General features: G+C 41.8%; 1 protein-coding gene across 1 annotated transcript in view; it reads left to right on the top strand.

Moving 5' to 3' along the window:
* The window catches only part of PCSK5 (proprotein convertase subtilisin/kexin type 5), a 413,154-nt gene that overhangs the window by 389,977 nt on the left and 4,188 nt on the right, over nucleotides 1-18,989 (top strand). Inside the window, 5 exon segments of the mRNA XM_054583010.1 lie at nucleotides 755-985; nucleotides 4,753-4,930; nucleotides 9,704-9,921; nucleotides 16,771-16,871; nucleotides 18,597-18,783. Coding sequence (XP_054438985.1) covers nucleotides 755-985; nucleotides 4,753-4,930; nucleotides 9,704-9,921; nucleotides 16,771-16,871; nucleotides 18,597-18,783 — 915 coding nt within the window.

The raw sequence follows: 18,989 nt of genomic DNA, 5'->3' as shown, positions 1-18,989 counted from the left end.
TTTTTAATAAATTGCCTATTACTAAAGGAATTCTCAAGCAAGTGAGAGAGGCATGCTGGGGAAAGCAACTCTTTCCCCAGTTTTATGAAGATATAATTAACATATAACATTGTGAAGGTTTAAAGTATACAGTGTGATGATTTAATACACATACGTATTAAGAAATCATGACCTTTTTTTTGTTTTGGTAAGAACATTTCAGATCGATCCTCTTAGCAACTTTTGAGTGTGCAATACAGTATTGTTAACTATAGTCACAGGATGTATTCCAATGAATCAGACAGTGGTGATTTAACCCCCAGTGTTGCCTCCAAACAAACACAAGATCCATATTCAGAGACAGGCCCAGTAAACACAGTGAGAGTTTGAGGGTAATTACTGCAATACATTGGTAAAAAGGCCGCAAGCCAGTGTGTGGCCATTCTGCTGCAGAATTGCTTATTATTATTTTGTTGCAGTTTGGGTAATTATAATGAGTCTTACTAATATTTCTGAGGTGGCTGGTGCAGAAAGGGACTCTGTGATTATTACAGAGAATGCAAAACAGCCATTTCTTCTCATTTTGCAAGAAGAATGCTCAACCCAGAGCCCAAGAGCTGTACCCAACTCATGGCTCCCAGCCCATGGCGGAGCGCTCTAGAAATCTCTGGAAGAAACGAGGAAGGCCTGTGACTGCACTTTCCAGGGGAACTGACTCCCTAGCAGGGTGCCCTGGCCTGCTCTCACTCTGTCTGCTGCCCCGCCCTGCCCACAGATTGCCCCAGGTCCTGCCAGTCCTGCTCAGCATTTGGAGCCTGTACTGCCTGTCTGGAAGGCCTGCAGCTGAACAACCATGGGGGCTGCGTGCCTCACAAGGAATGCGCCTCCTCCGACTACTGGGATGCAGAGGCTCTGAGGTGCCAGCCCTGCCACATGAAGTGCTCCCGCTGCACGGGGCCCTCCGAGGACCAGTGTCACACCTGCCCGAGGCACAGCCTCCTCCTCAGTGAGTCACCTTCCTCTGAGGTGGGCTTTGTCTACCCCTCCATCTGGGAAACTACCTTTCATGATGCTTGGTGCCCAGTAGATGTGCATGCCTTTCTTTTTTAACTTTTTACTTTGTGTCTGAAAGAGTTTCAAACCTACAAAAAAGATGGAAGAGTGAGAATAGTTCAAGAACACCACGCATATGCCCTTTACCCACGTCATCTTTGTTAATCTTTCACCCCACTTGCTTTATCATTATCTTGGGCTCATTCCCTCTCTCTCTCCATGTATATGTATACATAACTCACAATAAATTTTTTGTGAATCATTTGAGGATGTGTTACATACCTCATGGCCCTTTTCCCACAAATACTTTAGTCTGTATTTACTTCCTAAGAATAGGGATGCTTCCTTACATAACCACAGCAACTAGAGTCGTCAACCCTAGTAATTTAACATTTATACAATACTTTAGTATACCATCCGTGTTATAAACGTGTCAATTCCCCTTTAGAGCAGGATCCAGTCTACAGTCACGACATTTAGATGCCACATCTCCTTAGCCTCCTTTAATCCGACACACTTCCACAAAGGAATACTGCATAGGTGATGCTGTGTCCTTTTGAAGATACATCATGTTTACATGATTCTCCTCAGTGATGTTAATTTTGGTTATCTGTTCAGGGTACTGTCCAATTTCTCCACTTTGCAGTTACTGTTTTCCCTTTCAATTAAAAAAAAGCAGTCTGTGAGGATACACTTTGTGAGCATGTAGATATTCGGCTCCTCATCAAAATTTCTCCTTGCCCTGGCCAGTGTGGCTCTGTTGGTTGGAGTGTCATCCCATGACTGAAAGGTTGTGGGTTTGATTTCCAATCAGGGTACATGCCTAGGTTGAGGGTTCAACCCTTGGTTTGGGCATGTACAGGGAGCAACCAATTGATGTTCCTCTCTCTCTAAAAGCAATAAAAGAAAAAGTTCTCAGGTGAGGATAAAATAAATTTTTCCCCTTGATTTAGCATCTGTTGATTAACAAATCTTCCTGAACACAGTATGTCAGAGTCTGGAGCTGGATTCCTCCAGCAGGTCACCTATGAAGGTTATGGCCAATGTGAGACAGTGTCCTCAGGTTTCCAGGGACACCATGACTAGGCTTATAACAGGTATGGGAGAAACAAAATGAAACAGAACTCAAGTCAACTGAAAGAAGGAGCAGTAGAGGATGTAGGAAAGAGAGAAGAAAGAGACAAATATGGTAAAGACCTGGAAAATGTTAGAATTCATCTCCCCAACCCAGTAGAGCAGACCTAAGAAGCAAGACACTCAGAGTAAAAATACTTGACAATTTTTCCTCTTCTTGTTGAGATGCCATCAGCAAGGGCACATTCCCCGGCTAAGACATAGGGGTAGCTATCCTCATACCATCCCTGACCACCTCCCAGTAGAAAACACTCCAAGATATCAGTCTTCTCTCCCCATCCATCTTAGCTCCACTGATACAGATCTCAGTGAACTTTCTTCCAGAAGTTACTGCTTCATAAGAACACTCCATGGCCTGGCTGGTGTGGCTCAGTGGATTGAGTTCACTGGTTCAATTCCCTGTCAGGGCACATACCTGGGTTGTGGGCCAGGTTCCCCTTTGGGGACTTGCAAGAGGCTGCCAACTGATGTTTCTCTCACACATCAATGCTTCTCTCCCTTTCTTTCTCCCACCCCTCCCCTCTCTCTGAAAATAAATAAATGAAATCTTTAAAAAAAAAAAAAAGAAGGAATATTCCAGATCTTTGTATCATCCCAACCACCAAGACCTTCTTTTCTAATTATCCTCAACTTAGAGTGCTACCAGTGATCACCTAAGGTGCCCTGACGCAGACAGGAAGATGTCTTAACAGCACACGGTGGTCTTCTCTTAAACTAGGGATACAAATCAGACTAGAACTCTGACTTCAGTTGTAAGGTATGATACAGTGCACACTGTGTAATCCTGCACCCAGCCCCCCAAGGGTGCAGGATGTGCTCAGGCCTGATTTTCTCATATTCTCCCATCCCATCCCTCACCATTACCTTCTCAAGGGTCAGGCTAGGTATAAACTAGATAACTCCTCCAGAGGTTGTGGTAGACTGAATATTCAACATCCCCAAAACAAGACTAACCCCCTAAAAATGTGCACATCCTAATCCCCAGACCTGGGGGATGTTACCCAACATGGCAAAAGTGATTTTTCAGGTGTGATTGAACTAATAGTCTTGATTTGGGAGGATTATCCTGGATTATCATAAGGGTCCATATAAGAGGGAGCAGCACTGCCAAAGTTAATCGTTCAAGGCTATGTGATGTCAGCGCAGAGGAACAGAGAGAGAGAGAGAAGATGCTAGGTTGAACTGTGAAGATGAAGGAAGGGGCCATGAGCCAAGGAGTACAGGTGGTCTCTAGAAGCTGAAAAAGGCCAAAAACAGATTCTCTCTCAGAGTCTCTACAAGGAACATAGCCCCCAGACCCATTTTAGAAATGCGACCTCCAGAACTGCCAGATAATACAATTGTACTATTTTAAGCCATTAAGTTTGTGGTAATATGTCATGACAACAATAAGAAACTAATAGAGAAGTATTTCATCTTTAAGGGATTAAGGCTTCCCCTTAGTTAACCAGATACATCAGATGGACAATGAACCACTGTCAACATCCATCTTTAACAAAATAGCCACCAAACAAACCTTGAATGGGGACCTGGCCCTGTGCTAGATGCTGGGAAAGAATGATATGTCCCTGCCATCAAGCATCTCAGAGAGTCTCCCCCAGTAGAGAGGTAGAGTTCACTGCAGCTCTAACATAATTTAGCTTTTCCACCAGTGCCTATGCTTAATGCTGACTGGAGTTATGGAGACAACTGGCTTATGGTCTGGCCTAGACTTGACCAATGGCCAACACTAACAATGCAGGAGAGCCTAACTTCCATTCGGTGAGGTTACGCTGAAGCTGGAAGAAGTTTTCTCTAAGAACTGCATGCTAAACTGTAAAGCCAGCAAATCTCCATTTTTTGCTTTCTAATTGAACCACTCTCAATTCCCACCCCTAAATGTTGTTAAGAAAGAAGAAAAGACAAGAATCAGCGGCTCCACTAGGACTGGTAAAGGCAGGACAGGGTGGTGTAGGGCTGAACAACTAAACTCCAGTTCACTCTCTGTACCGGGAAGAGGATTTAAGGTTTTAATTGTTAAGTACATGGGCAAAACAGCATCTCACTGTCCATAGAACTTTCTGTCCTGAGAGAACTGCTTTATGTCTGTGTTCATGCAACTGAGGAACTGAAGTTTTAATTTTATTTCATCTTAAATTTCAAAAGCCATAGTGTGCGGACAGCACAGCAGAACTGAGTGTAAAATCTGATTATATTCAAAGAAATACCTTCAAGACTAGGAATAGAAAGTTGAAATCGTGGGAAGGTGCCATTACACCTTCCGCTTTCTTCAATGAAGCCCTGGCTCAGCCCCCGCCTCGAATGTACTCTCTCTCCCTGGAGGCCCCATACATTCTCTCGCTCATTTTGACAGACTGGTTTCTGTCCTGCCCAGCATGGCCAGTCTACTCTGACTTCTGTTTTCTCTCACCTTCTAATGGCCTTATGGTTGATTCTATTTCTTGGATATTCATCTTAGTTCCCAAGGATATCCATCAGCCCACTGTCTCCTCCCCGCACCGTGGTAGAGAGTGTGGAGCATATAGACGAGGTTTGGGAGACTTGTGTCATACTTGATACCAAGGCAGACTCTTCTTCCCTTGGCAGATACAACCTGTGTGCAGGACTGCCCCGAGGGCTACTACGCTGATGAAGACGGCCACCAGTGTGCCCCCTGCCACAGCTCTTGCAGAACATGTGAGGGCAGGCACAGCATGCAGTGCCTCTCCTGCCGACCAGGCTGGTTCCAGCTGGGAAAGCAGTGCCTGCCCCAGTGCAGGGAAGGGTAAGTTGCTCAACACACTTTTCCCTCATTTAATCCCATCACTACTCCAGATCTCACTATTAGCAAACTCATTTTGCAGATAAGGAAGCTCATCTTACATAACCAGACTGAAGTCTAACTGCCAGTAAAGGACAAAGATGAGAGTCCAACCCAGGCCTAACAGTGTCTGAAGGATTTCTGCCAGTTTGGAGTAACGGAAAAGGAAACAGGAGAGGCCAGTGACCCAATGAGAGAACGAAAAGGGTCAGATTGTCAGATCAGACTCACATGCCAAACTTCACTAATAATTCAAAGGTTACGAGCAGTCACTAGCATTCTTCTGTGAAGCATTCTTCCCTTCGGGAAATCCAAGACCATGAATATAGTTTCTTTCTCTTCTGCATTCAGATTTATTCGGATTTCACTTAATATGTGAGGTCTAAGCAATGTATGTGCAACATTGCTTTCACAGAAAGAATAATTCCAGTTAAATATTTCCATTAAACTCTCCACTAATTCACTAACCTGCCATGCTCCTTAAACCCACAAATTAAGGTTTAGTTATCATAGGCAACCTAAACACTTTTAGAAGGTGTATCCTTCTAAGAGCATTTCACAAATAAGAACTATTATTTTTCAATGAGGAAAAACTATTAGCATAGTTATCAGAAAGTCTGCTGACAAGCATATTTAGAAGATGATTTGACTGGGTCATCCCTATTTTACCCTTAGGCATCTCCAGTAAAGAGAAGGATTGATTATAGGTCTTTTGCTAACTCTTCCTTCCCAACAAGTAACCTAGAGCACTGAGAGTTTTCAGACCCAAATTGAAAAGCTGTAACCTTAAACTTTCCACAAATGCTTTTGCCCAATTGGCACTTCTCTTCAGTTCCATAGCAATCGCTCCTTGTAGGACTCATTTTAGTATAATACACTGGCTTGTGTTTCGATTTACCTCATTCATTTGGTCATTCATTCAACATATGCTTAGTGAAGAACACCTTGTATGTATACGATGAGTAAGTCAAAGACCTTAACCTTCCGGAACTTATTCTTCTTACATAGCCCTACTAAAAAAATGACAAGCTCCTCGAAGAAAAACACCTCTAATTCTCACATATTTCTACAAGACTCAGCACAGAAACGTACACATTAGCAGCCCTCAAAACACACGAGCCATATAGATCAACAAAGAAAGGGCCTTAACAGACAAGAGAGGGGATGGGGCTGCTTGGCTTCACCCCTCCCCTCCATCCTAATAAATGCCTGAAAAAAATCTGGATCCCATTTAAAGAATCACCATCTTCCTCAAATTGAGTCATTCAATATTGTTATGCACAAGAAAGGGAGTATAATCTAAATAGATCACAGACCATGGAATTAAGAAGACAATTGTTCCACGGTATGTGAAGTAGCCCATTGGGAAGGGAGGCATAGATTGTCATAAATCTTTTCAATGGAGAAAATAGGGTGTTAATAAGGTATAAGTGGAGATATTTAACTGAAATTGTTCCTCTTGTAAAATCAATAATGCACATGCATTGCACAAACTTCGTATGTTAAATCTCTTTGCCTTGGGAAGGCATGCATGTAATTCTCTGCACCCATTCCCAACACACACAATTATTTTAGTGTTTGACCTCAGAGCAGGATTTTAAAGGTCCCAATTACTGTATGTATTTATGCACAAGATCAGGCTCAAGAGATTTCACAGCCACCTAATGCAAAAACGTCATCAAAGTAATCGGTGACACTGTACTCTTCTTTTAATCTGATCCAATAAACTCTCCATTTTCTTTTAGTTATCACCCTTTTTTAAACTTAACTTATTGGGGTGACACTAGTTAACAAAATTATACAGGTTTCATGTTCGCAGTTCTACAACACATCATCGGACCAATGTATAGTGTGTTCAGCACCCCAGGTTAAGTCTTTGTCCGTCATAGCATTACCCTTTGATAATTTTTAAAACCTACTTGATATTGATGTGCTTTTGTTCCATTGGGGTCCTATTGATTATTTTTGTCTTCATAACATTAGTAAAGAACGTTTTGTAGGCTGCTTTACAGTTTACATAGTATTTCCACTCACTACGTATCTTTACATTATGATTTGATTCTACAACTATTCTATGAGGTTGATATTCTCTCCACTTCACAGATGAGGAAAGCCAGGATCAAAGAGGTTGAAAAAGTCACACAGCTACTTACACATGATGGAGTTAAAATCAAAAATCATGTCTTCTGGCTTCAATCCTGTCTATTCCCTCCATTCTTTTCACTTTTCCCTGCTGCTTTCTCTTGTGAATCCTATATGATCTTTATCAACTATTCAGTTCATGGTTGGTGCTTTCCTTTGTTCTCTCATAATCTTCTCTCTCAAATACCTAAGAATTTTACTGAGTGACTGAGGTGGAGGGTGGACTCTGGTCCCACAGAGTACGCTCCAGGTTGTCATGGATGGGGAAATAAAATAAGTCTTCCCAGACACTTTTCTCTCAGTCTGCCAGGGGAAGGGGTAGCAATTCCCTTTAGTGGAGAAGGCCCCGAGCCGTTCTCTTGAAGTGGCTCTTATGGAGAACCGTACGGGCAAGGGTATGCAGCAGGGATGTAAAGCTCATCAATCAATGTCAAAAGGTTATGTTTACAGAAAACAAATAGATAACAAGTGAAGGAACACAAGAGATTTGCCTCAGGTCAGTGTCTGGTAGACAGGGTGGCACCCATTCTGGATAACTGATCACATTCTATGCTCAAGCCCAAATATCAGTAGTCATTAACCCGAGGGCATTCTTAGCAAAGTAAGTCTCAGGGGACTTAATGCATTCCTTTCCCAGGCCTAATTGTCCCCGGGAACCACCCAATCCAGTTTAGGGCTGTACCTGCCTTTAGTATTGTTTCAAGCCTGAGCTAGGTGGGTGGGGCAGAGCCACCAAGAGATAAGGAGACTCCTTTCAGATAGAAAGAGGACTCCTGCCATATCAAAGCTGAGGGGTGAGGGTCTTTTTCCCCTTCTCTGTGTCCCCCATGTCGTTCCCATGACGGTTCCTATGCACCTGTGCCTGTCTTAGGCTGCCCCTGCCATTGAGGGGTCTTACCCGTCATTGACTAATCAGCCATCCTCCGGGGCCAAACAAGCTGATGTGAGGGAGGCAGGAGCTGTGCCCCTGCCAGGGAGGCAGGTTTTGTCTCCTGAGTGGCCTATTTTCCCAAGGCCTCTTTTCTCAGCTCCAGCCTTGGGGCCCTCTTGCCTACCTGTGAGGCTACAGTCCCTGAAAACAGGTGGGACGGTTCCCAACAAGTGACTCATTGTAATTGTTCTTCAGTAACTGTTCTTCACCAAACTGCAGAAAGATCAAACAAGGCTTCATTTGCCACAGGCTGGGCCACTGAAGTACAAATGTACTCACTCAGATCAGTGCCAGGTGGCTAGGTAGAGGCACGCTCAGCATTATGTAGCCATGGCATAGTTTTCAACAAGTTAGTAGAATTAAAATAAATCTTTAAAAAAAAAAAAAAAAGACTACTGGGCTCAATAATATTGTGCCATAGAAACCGAGGATGGAACCTTTGGGTTTCTAGGAGAGCTTCAGTGTGCAGATGTCCAGAGATGCCAAGAAGGCTCAGATGACCCCCTACAAGTTCATCTTTGACAATGATTCCTTTTCTCTCTTCTATCTTATGTGCATTTTTTTAAAATTTACCTTCCCATAATGCACTGCTTTGTTATAGTAGCATTTAACAGATAAGCTCCAATCACATTTTCCACTTTACTAGCTATCTCACCTTAAGCAAATTGTCTAAATTCTTTGAGCCCCAGGTTTTACATATGTAAAATACAAATGTCATAAGATTTACTATGAGGACTAAATACTCATATGAATATTAATAAGATAATATTGCTATATAATATTAAGGATATCATTCATAATTATCACTAATATACATTATTTACTCATAATGTGTTGGGCACTGTTCTAACAAGTTTCTCAGTAATAAGTTGTTTAATTGTAGTTACTTACAATAATCCCATATTACAGACCTGAGACACAAAGAGGTTGTGCAACTTGCCCTGGGTCACATTGCTCATTAGTGATATGGTTGGGCTTTGACCCCATGTAACCTTGTTTCAAAGGGCAAGCTCCTAAGTGCCACACTCTAGTGTTTCATTTTTAGGTTCAATAAGATGAAATATTAAGTTGATAAAGTTTCTAGTGTACTATCAGGTATATAGTAGAAACTTAATGAACAGTGAATACTGTTATGTTTAGCCTACAAAAATCTTTTCAATAGAAGTTACATCTATTCCTATGAAAACATCAACATCACTTATGTCGCCTTCTATTTCAAGATGGTTTTTAAATTGAGAAATTAGAAGAACCACTCAGAGGCACATTTAAAATGTCTTCCATTCTCTGATCCCATTCAACACAACTTAAAGCTTGAATCTTTCAAGTGGAAAAGCACATGCATATATAGAAGGCAAAGATAGCTAATCATTATTGTGGCACTGCTACATATGATAAGAACAGGTCCTTTCATGTGTGTTGTCTAACTTAATCCTCACAAATATCAGGGGGAGATTATAATGCCCAATTTACAGATAAGAAAATGAAGAATCATTAGATTTATTAATATAGTTAGTAATAAATCTAATGAGTAAAGGTAATGAGTAAAGAATCTAAATTCATCTAGCTTATAAATGAACACTGTGTGACGAACCATGGTTTTTCCACCACACCCAATTTAGGAGCAACGCTTAGAATTCAGTCTTTGCTTCCCTCCTTGGTTGCAGATATTATGCGGAAAACTCCACTGGACGGTGTGAGAGGTGCAACAAGAGCTGCAAGGCCTGCCGGGGCCCGCGGCCCACCGACTGCCTGACTTGCGATACGTTTTTCTTTCTGCTCCACTCCAAGGGAGAGTGTCTTCGCACCTGCCCAGAGCGCTACTATGCAGATCAAAGGACAAAGACCTGTGAGAGATGCCATCCGACTTGCCACGAATGCGAAGGTAAGGGTATACCTGTCATTTTGCATGTGTGAATGGAAAAGTACAAAGTTTTCCTTCCTGCTTAGCTCCTCTCTTTTTTTCCACCCCCTGTGGTGGCTCCTCTTGCTCACCAACCTCATAACCAATCCTCTTGCGTGTCAGCACCCCCTGTATTCTCTCTCTGCTCCTGCACCGCCCTCTGACCCAGGCTACACTGCTGCCTCTTCCCAGCCTCCAGCCTTCAAGACCCAGACACAGGTATCATCTCCCCTGGAAGTGTTTTACACCTAGTCTGTCTTCCTTCTCCACCTGTTGAGCATGCAATCTTCTACCTAGTGAACTTTACTACATTTTCATTACTTCAACAGCTACTGAAGATGTCTGCTTCTAACTCTCCCAAGCTCCATTCCTAGTTTCCAGATACCTACTTATCTGCCCTTTAAATCAATATGTCCCAGAGCAAGCACAATCTGGGTTTCCTCTGACACTCACTCTTTCTGTTAATGGATCCGCTGTCCAACCAACTGCCCAGGTTTGAAACCTTGAAGATATCTACCGCTCGCCTCCTGTCCAGCCCACCTGCCCTTCAACAATGGTAAACTTCAAGGTCTGTTAACTGTCTGTCCTACACATTCTCTCTCCTAAGCATTTCTCTACTCAGGTATCTTTCCGCATTTTTGTTCTCCTCCTTCTCCCTTCTCAGTATCTCCCGCTGACTTTCTGAAGCAGCCAGCACGACACCCTGGCTCTGGTCTTGCGCTCTCCCCCCAGTTCATCCTGTCCAATAGTGCCAGAGTGATCTTTATAAAACCCATATCTGTTCATTTCCTTTCATAGTTTGACACATAAATATGATCATGATCACCTTTCGACATTCAGGAAAGAAGCACTTCTGTAGATGAAAAAGGGGCCACATCCGAAGCCTGACTAGCTCAGGGGAGGCCTGCAGGGAGGGTCCTACAAACTCAGAGACTGAAAGTAACCACATAGGATGGTCTGAATATAAGAATTCCTAACTAAAGGAGAGTCATAACGGGTGGTCATGTTCTCGCCCTCTGTTCCTTGACAAAGGTCAGTCTTTAAGTGAGCCTCTCTATTGTCTTTTTGCATCTAAGATAACGTAACTTTGCAATGTCAGAAGAATCTTCTTTTCCAGACTCCTCAAGGCACCAGCTCCCTGCAGGGGACCACGGAACCCCTCATTGTTATCTTATTCCACAAACATCATCTCATGTGCTGTAAATGTTAATTATTAACTATCCTGTACCCACCCACGTAAAAGAAGTGTGTTTCTCTATTTTTCCTTTTTATCCAACCCCAGAGATTGCCCCACTTTGCTTTCTCCTACACCCTTAACTATCACCAGTGGATTTCGTGTAACTCTCCTTGCATTTCTTCCTTTTATTCTAATGTATAAAATAAACTGCCAAACTGCCATTCTCCAGAGCATTTTCTCAGTCCATTGAGATTTTGCTTCGCTCCAGTTGTCATCAGTTTGGCTCAAATAAACTCATAAAAATTCTCTACAGGCTTGGAGATTTCTTACGTCACTACCTCCTACAATATTTCAATTGTTAAAACTTACAAGGTTAATATTGGTAGCTGGTAGGGTGCAGTCCTGTTATCCTTTTTAAAAAATTTTGTTGGCTATTTCTAGCCCTTTTCCTATACAAATTTTATAGTCAGCATTTCCTTTAGAAAGCCTTCCCTAACAACATCCACTCTGTGTTCATCCATCTGTTGATTAATTCAGCAAGTATTTACCCACCATGATGGCCCAGACAATGTCCGTACAGCTGTGGACAAGACAGAATCCCTGCAGCCCAGAAAGCGTATTTTGTAATGGTTTATTTTATCTTTGTCCCACCCCGGAGACCGAGGTCGTCATCAAAGGTACAAATGTATGTCTTACGTTTGTATTTCTAGCACTGAGCACTGTCTCAGGGGCCGATCGAGGCGGCGGGTCCCATCAGGGGTGCCTGGGCAGCCGGTGGCAGCACCAGGCAGGGGGATCATTCCCACCTGCTGGGATCCTGTGGGGACAGCCATGAGCTCCCACCCACACGGCAGTGGCCTGGGACTCAGGCAGAGCCCCAAGGCGGCCCAACACCCCAGCTATGGCAGCTGCTTCCCCAGTCCCCGACTAGTCTCAGACAGCGGAGCTGTGCCCTCTGTCTGGCCCCCACCTCGAGCCCATCACAAAGGTGACCATCAGTGTGGCCCTTCCCCAGCTGAAGCAGCAGGGGAGCCCATGTCGAACGGGGAGGCGACAGAAGGCTGGCGGAAGAGGGGAAGGTGCTGCTGGCTCAGAGGAGCCCTCAGTCCCTTGGGCTGACTGGGAGCGGCAGAGCGGTTGGTCTGGATCTTCTGCCACGGAGCTGCCTTGGCCTGTCCTGGGCTATGAGCCCTGCATTTCTCTGAAAAATGCGGCCAGAGTCACAGGCCCACTTTCCTCTGCTGGTTGCAGCCATAATCGAAAGAAATGTCTCCATACTGAGAAGGGGGGAAAAACTGGAGCGAGTAACTCTCAGTAATATAAATGTTAAATTACTCTTAACTAGCTGCATCTGGTGTGGCTCAGTAGCTTGAATGCCGGCCTGCAAACCGAAGGGTCACTGGTTTGATTCCCCTTCAGAGCACATGCCTGGGTCGCGGGACAGGCCCCCAGTCAGGGGCTGTGAGACACAACCTGTCTATATGTCTCTTACACATCAATATTTCTCTCCCTCTTTCTCCCTCCCTTCCCCCCTATCTATTTTTAAATATCTAAATATTTAAAAAATATTTAAAGTAAAATATTTTCTAAAATGTCTCTTAGCTAGAAAGTGCTTAGACTAGTGAACAATCTACACTACCCTGGGAATGGTCCTGTGGTCATGTGCTATTCAAACCAGTCCTAGAATTTCTTTTACATATCTCACAGCATGGTGTTTTCAGCAGTATCCAATAAAAATATAACACAAGCCATACATATAATTTTAAAATTTTTAGTAGTCACACTTTAAGAAAACAGATAAAATGGATTTCATATATTTTAACATCAAAATATTATCATTTGAACATTAAACAACATAAAATTGATGGAGAAATTTTACATCCTTTTTTTGTTCTAAGTATTTAAGTCTGATGTTTATTTTACATTTACAGCACAACTCAAGTTGCAGGTTAACCACGTTTCAAGTGCTCTATTGGCTACTGTATGAGATAACACATCTCTAATTTAGAACAGTGGTTTCAGATGATGTTTACAGATGACATCTTAGCCTGAATTCTATTATGAAAATTGACCAAGAAAGAGCTGCTCAGGGTGGAACACAGGAGGGATCCTAGAGTCCCACCTCATGCCCTGCGTTTACCTGCCCCACCACTTCCAGGCAGTCCTTGAGGCAACACCAAGGAAACTCTACAAACAGTGGGTCACACCCTTCACTATTTGCAACCGCAGCTTTTGAAATAATTTCCCTTCCAAACAATCTGCCTTAAGTAATCATTAATTTGTGGGGTGTTTTTGTTTGGTTTTTTTTTTTCATTCCAGCACCGCATACAGTTGCTGCTCAAAACTTCTCACCAGAATAAGATAACAAATGAGAGATCACATTGCATTGAGGGTGAGGTAGGGGGTGGAAAGTTTGCATATTGTCATTGGCCATATCGTGGCAAATATTGGCTTTCTATTAGGTTTTTTGAAAAGTTGAAGGAACCTTCGGTATCAGCATTACTGAATGTGTGGGGCTTTTTTCCAACTAGGATTGCCAGATAAAATATTATATTTTCATTTGCTAACTCTGAAAACTGTAATCCCAACAGAGCAGTCGGCTAGTGGGGGTAAGAGGAGGAAACTGGGTTTCTAATCTAGATCAGGCAACCATCATTAATGTCATTCAATCAAAACAGAACACCAGCTTTTTAAGAGTTTCACGGGGATTAAAGAAATTATTAGTGATGTTGTACATATGGTGTTGTAAAAAAGTATAAGTTTAATTGGGTTTGGGCTTTCCTGGGCAGATTAAGGATGATGGTTTTCTAGTCCCAAACACTTATCAATACATCCAGACCATGCTATTCAGGACTAAAGAGATACAAACTACTGAGCCATAAAAGCATGTGGAGGAAACTAGAATGCTTCCTACTAAGTGAAAGAGGCCAATCTGAAAAGGTTACATAGTATATGATTCCAACTACATGACATTCTGGAAAAGGCAGAACTATGGAGACAGTAGAAAAGATCAGTGGTTGCCAGGGGCAGGGGATAAAGACGGCAGGCCAAGCACAGGAGATTTTAAGGCAGTGAAAACATTGTATGATACCATAACAGTGGATATATGTCATTATACATTTATCCAAATTCATAGAATGTACAACACCAAGAATGAACCCTAATGTAAACTGTGGACTTCGAGTGCACAAAATCTGGGGACAGGTTCTCTCTTGAGCTATATATGCTGCTTGAAAAAAGTATGAATTCCTTTCTTCTTAAAACATTAGCATGAAAGATAAAAGGAAAATTTAGCAACGTGCTTAAGTAATTTGTCAGCTAGATTGTAGTTTATTCACATTTGACTCCCTAATAATATTAGGGTATTTTAAAAAAGTTGAAAAGCACTGAGCTACTGGGAGGCAGGACCAGGGGGATAGCACACCAAGGCTTCATATGTATGTACATTTGTATGCAACTGGTTTTCCCATAATTAGCTCATTTCTTGCCTTTACACATTTACACTTTTTATCTATCCTCCTTACAAAATTGTTTGAAATGAAAATCCAGGCTGAGAAGCCAAACCCTCCTAACTCTCCTGAGCTTTCTCCCTCTGTGTGAATAATGCCATGAACAGCTCCCAGGAGGTTGCTCAATGAATTCATTGGTGAATTCCTCCAATGGGGGTCAGTCCAAGGGAGAGCAGATGGTGAGCTGTTCTGAATTTTAAGGAAATACCAAACCCGTCTTTATAGGCCCCAAGGCTCCTGCAGATCCTTAGAAGCAATGATAAATGTAGGATGTTAAACTTGAAAACAATAGAAAACATTCTGGAAACTTACAAATTGTCTTTTGCAAAAGACTCTTTGTGTCCTAAGTGTGGAGGATTTGCAATAAATCAATAGAGGAGATGTAAATGGAGTTAGTGATTTGTTACTCAAGGTGACAGGTAGTACTCTTGGGGATTGTCCAGGATCCAAGCCTCAGCCAAATTATTGCTGGTCTTCTGAAAAACATAACCAATCTTAAGGTACACATTTTGTAACCTAACATTTTTTCCTCTTTTAATTTTTAAGTTTTCCTACCCTTAATTTCTCTTCATAAAGAAAACAAAAATCAAACCAAACCCCACACCTCTGTATTTTAAAACTGGAGTAAGACAAGTAAGACATGTAAGCTGTATTTTAGAAACATGTAGGGTAGGAAGGAAGGAAGTAGAGGAAGATTAATTTGTTCATCAAAGACTACAGTTCTGATTCGGACTTGTAGGAGATTCTGTATGAAGCTAAAAATAAAATAAAAATAGAATGGCTTTTAATTTCTATCACTACAGACAGCCTCAAGGAAAGAAGCAGTTTAGTAATAAAGGTTTATTCTCTAAGATGTTGTTTATAGCTCAAAACTCATTTTCCAGGGAAACATTATAAATGATTGAGCTCACAGATTAGACATGAAATGTTAACTCCATAGTGAATTTGCAGGACAGGACTTAACAGTTCTAGTTCGAGTTTAACTAACCACTTTTTACAATAATATTCTTCTGATTAGAATACATATACAAGTTCCAAGTCACAGTACTAGGCACATTGTTGTTCTGTCTGTCTCTATCCTTGTTTTGAGATTCTCAGCAAAAATGTCAGGGCCTTCCTAAGAGAATGAGCTAGAACTCAGGTCTTCTGTCTCCAAACTCTTCCCAGAAGTTATCCCTTGATAGCTGCATGGAAAGAAATGTTTGGGTCAGCCATTCTATGCGTCTCTGAATTAGGAGAGAGGGGGATTACCTCCACAGGAAAGAGAGTCTATAAATCTAGGCTTCTACGTAGTGGTCCATGTGCTAAAGTAGATAGTAGGATAGATAAAGTGCTGGAACGTGAGTCAACAAACCCGAATTTGAATCACGACTCAACTATTACCTATGTAACCTTGAATGAGTGATTTCACATGTCTGGGCCTTAGTTTTATTTTAAAAATAATAATCAAATAGGATGCTACATTTCTGAAAAGAGAGTATATCATTTGCAAGAGAATTTCAAAGGAAACTATCACTCCCATAATTAAGAACCATTGGACAAACTGATCTGTTAAATTCTTTTAGCCCTTGCTCTGGCTGATGTGGCTTCTCTCACACATCGATGTCTCTCTCCCTCTTTATCTCCTTCCATTCCCTTCTCTCTCTAAAAATAAAGAAATGCAATCTTTTTTTAAAAATATATTTTAAAAATTCTTTTAGCCCCAGCATTTTAAGTTTCAAGTCTGGTGTTTCTCAGTTAAGAACTGCCTAATCATGAGTTAGTTGCTGAGTTTTGGGACACCCAAAATCAGCCTGTATTCATCCTTGTCCTCTATACAAGCTGAAAATAAGCAGAATGACAATTGAAGGTTTTATAAATGTTCTATATGATTTCTCATTCTCTGAAAATCCTCTTGCTTTAATAAAAGATCTGTCATGTCCAGATGCTCAATTCCCAAATGTAAAGTTTATATTGATTGAATTAAATGGATAATTTCTAAGTCTTCACTTGGTATCTCATAGACTTTTTTCATATCCTCAATCAATTCACCCTCCTGTTTCAATTTACTTGACATATTCCTTGTTCCTAAGTGTTCTGGAACCAAGACAAAGGCAAAAATTCAAGGTCAGTCTCATAATTTAGAATCATTTTTTTTTCTTTCAGGAAAAGAGCCACTGAAGTGCTTATCGTGCGTGTGGAGTTACCACCTCCTGGGAGGAATCTGCATCTCAGACTGTCTTGTGGGGCAATACAGAGTGGGAGAGGTACTGAGTGCTGGGCATGGTGCGCCTACTGCCACCGCACAGAGGGAAATGAACTAGTTTCTGTGTGTCATTCTGGGAAAAGTTAAAAAAAAGTCCTAAAATTCCTATACTTTCTGTAGTGCAGGTGTAATGTTTTAAAATCTGCTGTTGCATTAGAGGTTAAAGATGCTATTTACCTGTAGCTTTAACTTCAATCAAAGGAATAGAGAAGATATGGAATAAACAATGAGGAAGTTAAGTAATGAGGGCCTCAAAATTAAATCTACATTCATTGCTCATGACCTTAGAAGTTTCAAGCCTACATAGGAACATTATGTCAGAAATGAGAAATATCTTCTTTCTTATCCCATTGCTTTATAACCTGAAATATCTGAATAATGTGAGAACTGCATAACTGATGTTGTTTTTTTCATGTCCTCTACCTCTTCATAGTGTATTAAGATATATTTTCATTTGTTTGCCTAGAAACCGTGGATTTCTGAATCCACTAACTTCTTGATTGTGTTTCCAAACTTCAGACATTGAAGAACTCTTTCATGGTGAAGTGAACATGACCCAACATACTCACATATGAGCTCTCTTTAAATTCTGACATTAGCCCTCATTACACTTTGGTGAAAATGAGGTTCAGAGAGATTAAATAATTGGTAAAGACCACAAGAATAGTAAGTGTTATAACAAAGCTGCGATTGAACCCAGGAATTCTGACTCCTAATCCAGGATTGGATGAGATAATAATAGTTGAGAAAACACTTTGTCAGTGCCTAGAACATGCCAAAGTGCTCAAGAAAAGACCATGTCCTTTCTTTCTTTTTCTATGATACCATCTTTCCAAAGTGAAGAAGTGAAATGGGAAGCTATCTTTCCTCATGTACATTTCTAGCACCAGTGAAAGAGGAACTTGTCAGTTTCTCCTCGTCTCTCAATCCCCTTCTGATTGAGATTGAACTGCTTTAGTTAAACAATCATAACTTATATTACTCTGGGACAGAGGCCAAGTAGGTAATGAGTCAAAGGTGCTTTCAAAGAAAACCCCAGGGCAAGCTTGATGAAAAGTGGAATTTGATGTTTCACCTATGTGTTGACATCAGAGCAAGTGGCAGGGGTGTCCAGCCCTCATAGCCCAGAGTGGTGATGGATGCGGCCCAACACAAAATCATCAATTTACTCAATATCTTTTATTTGCTCATCAGTTTTTTTTTAGTGTTTGTGTATTTAGCGTGTGGCCAAAGACAACTCTTCTTCCAATGGGGCTCAGAGATGCCAAAACGTTGGCCGCCCCTAGCTAGATCAAATAGGAAAGTATCAAATACAAGAGTGCCATTCCCATGTGGGAATGGTGAATTTACGTGTGGGATACCCCAACTTTGAAATGTGGGCAATGAATGAAAAAAATTTAATCCATGAAGGTCAATATAAAATGGGCCAGATAAAACTTGTCCTTGACCAGGTACAGCCTGAGCTGTCAGTTTGCAGCCTGAGCTGTTCCTGAGGCCTGTTCTCCCAGTATGCCATCAGGGGAATCTCAGAGGGAATGATTCCCAGCAATGATTCCATCCAAGTGCTGAGAGCTGGCTCTGTCTTTCATCCAGAATGGGTTACCTTTCTCTTGTCCCCCATATTCCTCCCTTCCTTATGGAGATAAGATAGAACTCCTATCTGGGATCTCTAGGGCCTTGAAAATCCCTCCTCATTCAAAAGAAATCCCCTGATTGTTCTTAACAGGGGGAGAAATTTAACTGTGAAAAATGCCATGAGAGCTGTGTAGAATGCAAAGGACCTGGTGCCAAGAACTGTACCGTGTGCCCCTCCAACCTGCTGCTGCTCATGGATGAAGGGCGCTGCCTGCACTGTTGTAATACCTCCGATCCCAGCAACGCCCAGGAGTGCTGTGACTGCCAGGATTCCACAGGTGAGGGGAGAGGAAGGCAGCCTGCAGAAGCAGGGCGTATCCTCAGGAAGCGGATGGAAGCAGGAGGGAGAGAAGAATAGAAAGTTCTGGAAACTCAGTATGACTACCATTTTATTGAGTACCTGCTACGTGCCTGCCTACTGTACTTATAACTTTCTGTCCATCATCTCATATAAGAAGATGTTATTAATCCCGTTTTATACCTG

The sequence above is a fragment of the Pteronotus mesoamericanus genome, unplaced genomic scaffold, assembly GCF_021234165.1.
Source record: "Pteronotus mesoamericanus isolate MK-2021 breed Mesoamerican mustached bat unplaced genomic scaffold, CSHL_Meso_final contig_73, whole genome shotgun sequence".
Classification (NCBI taxonomy): Eukaryota; Metazoa; Chordata; class Mammalia; order Chiroptera; family Mormoopidae; genus Pteronotus; species Pteronotus mesoamericanus.
This window is presented reverse-complemented; position numbering and strand designations above follow the sequence as displayed.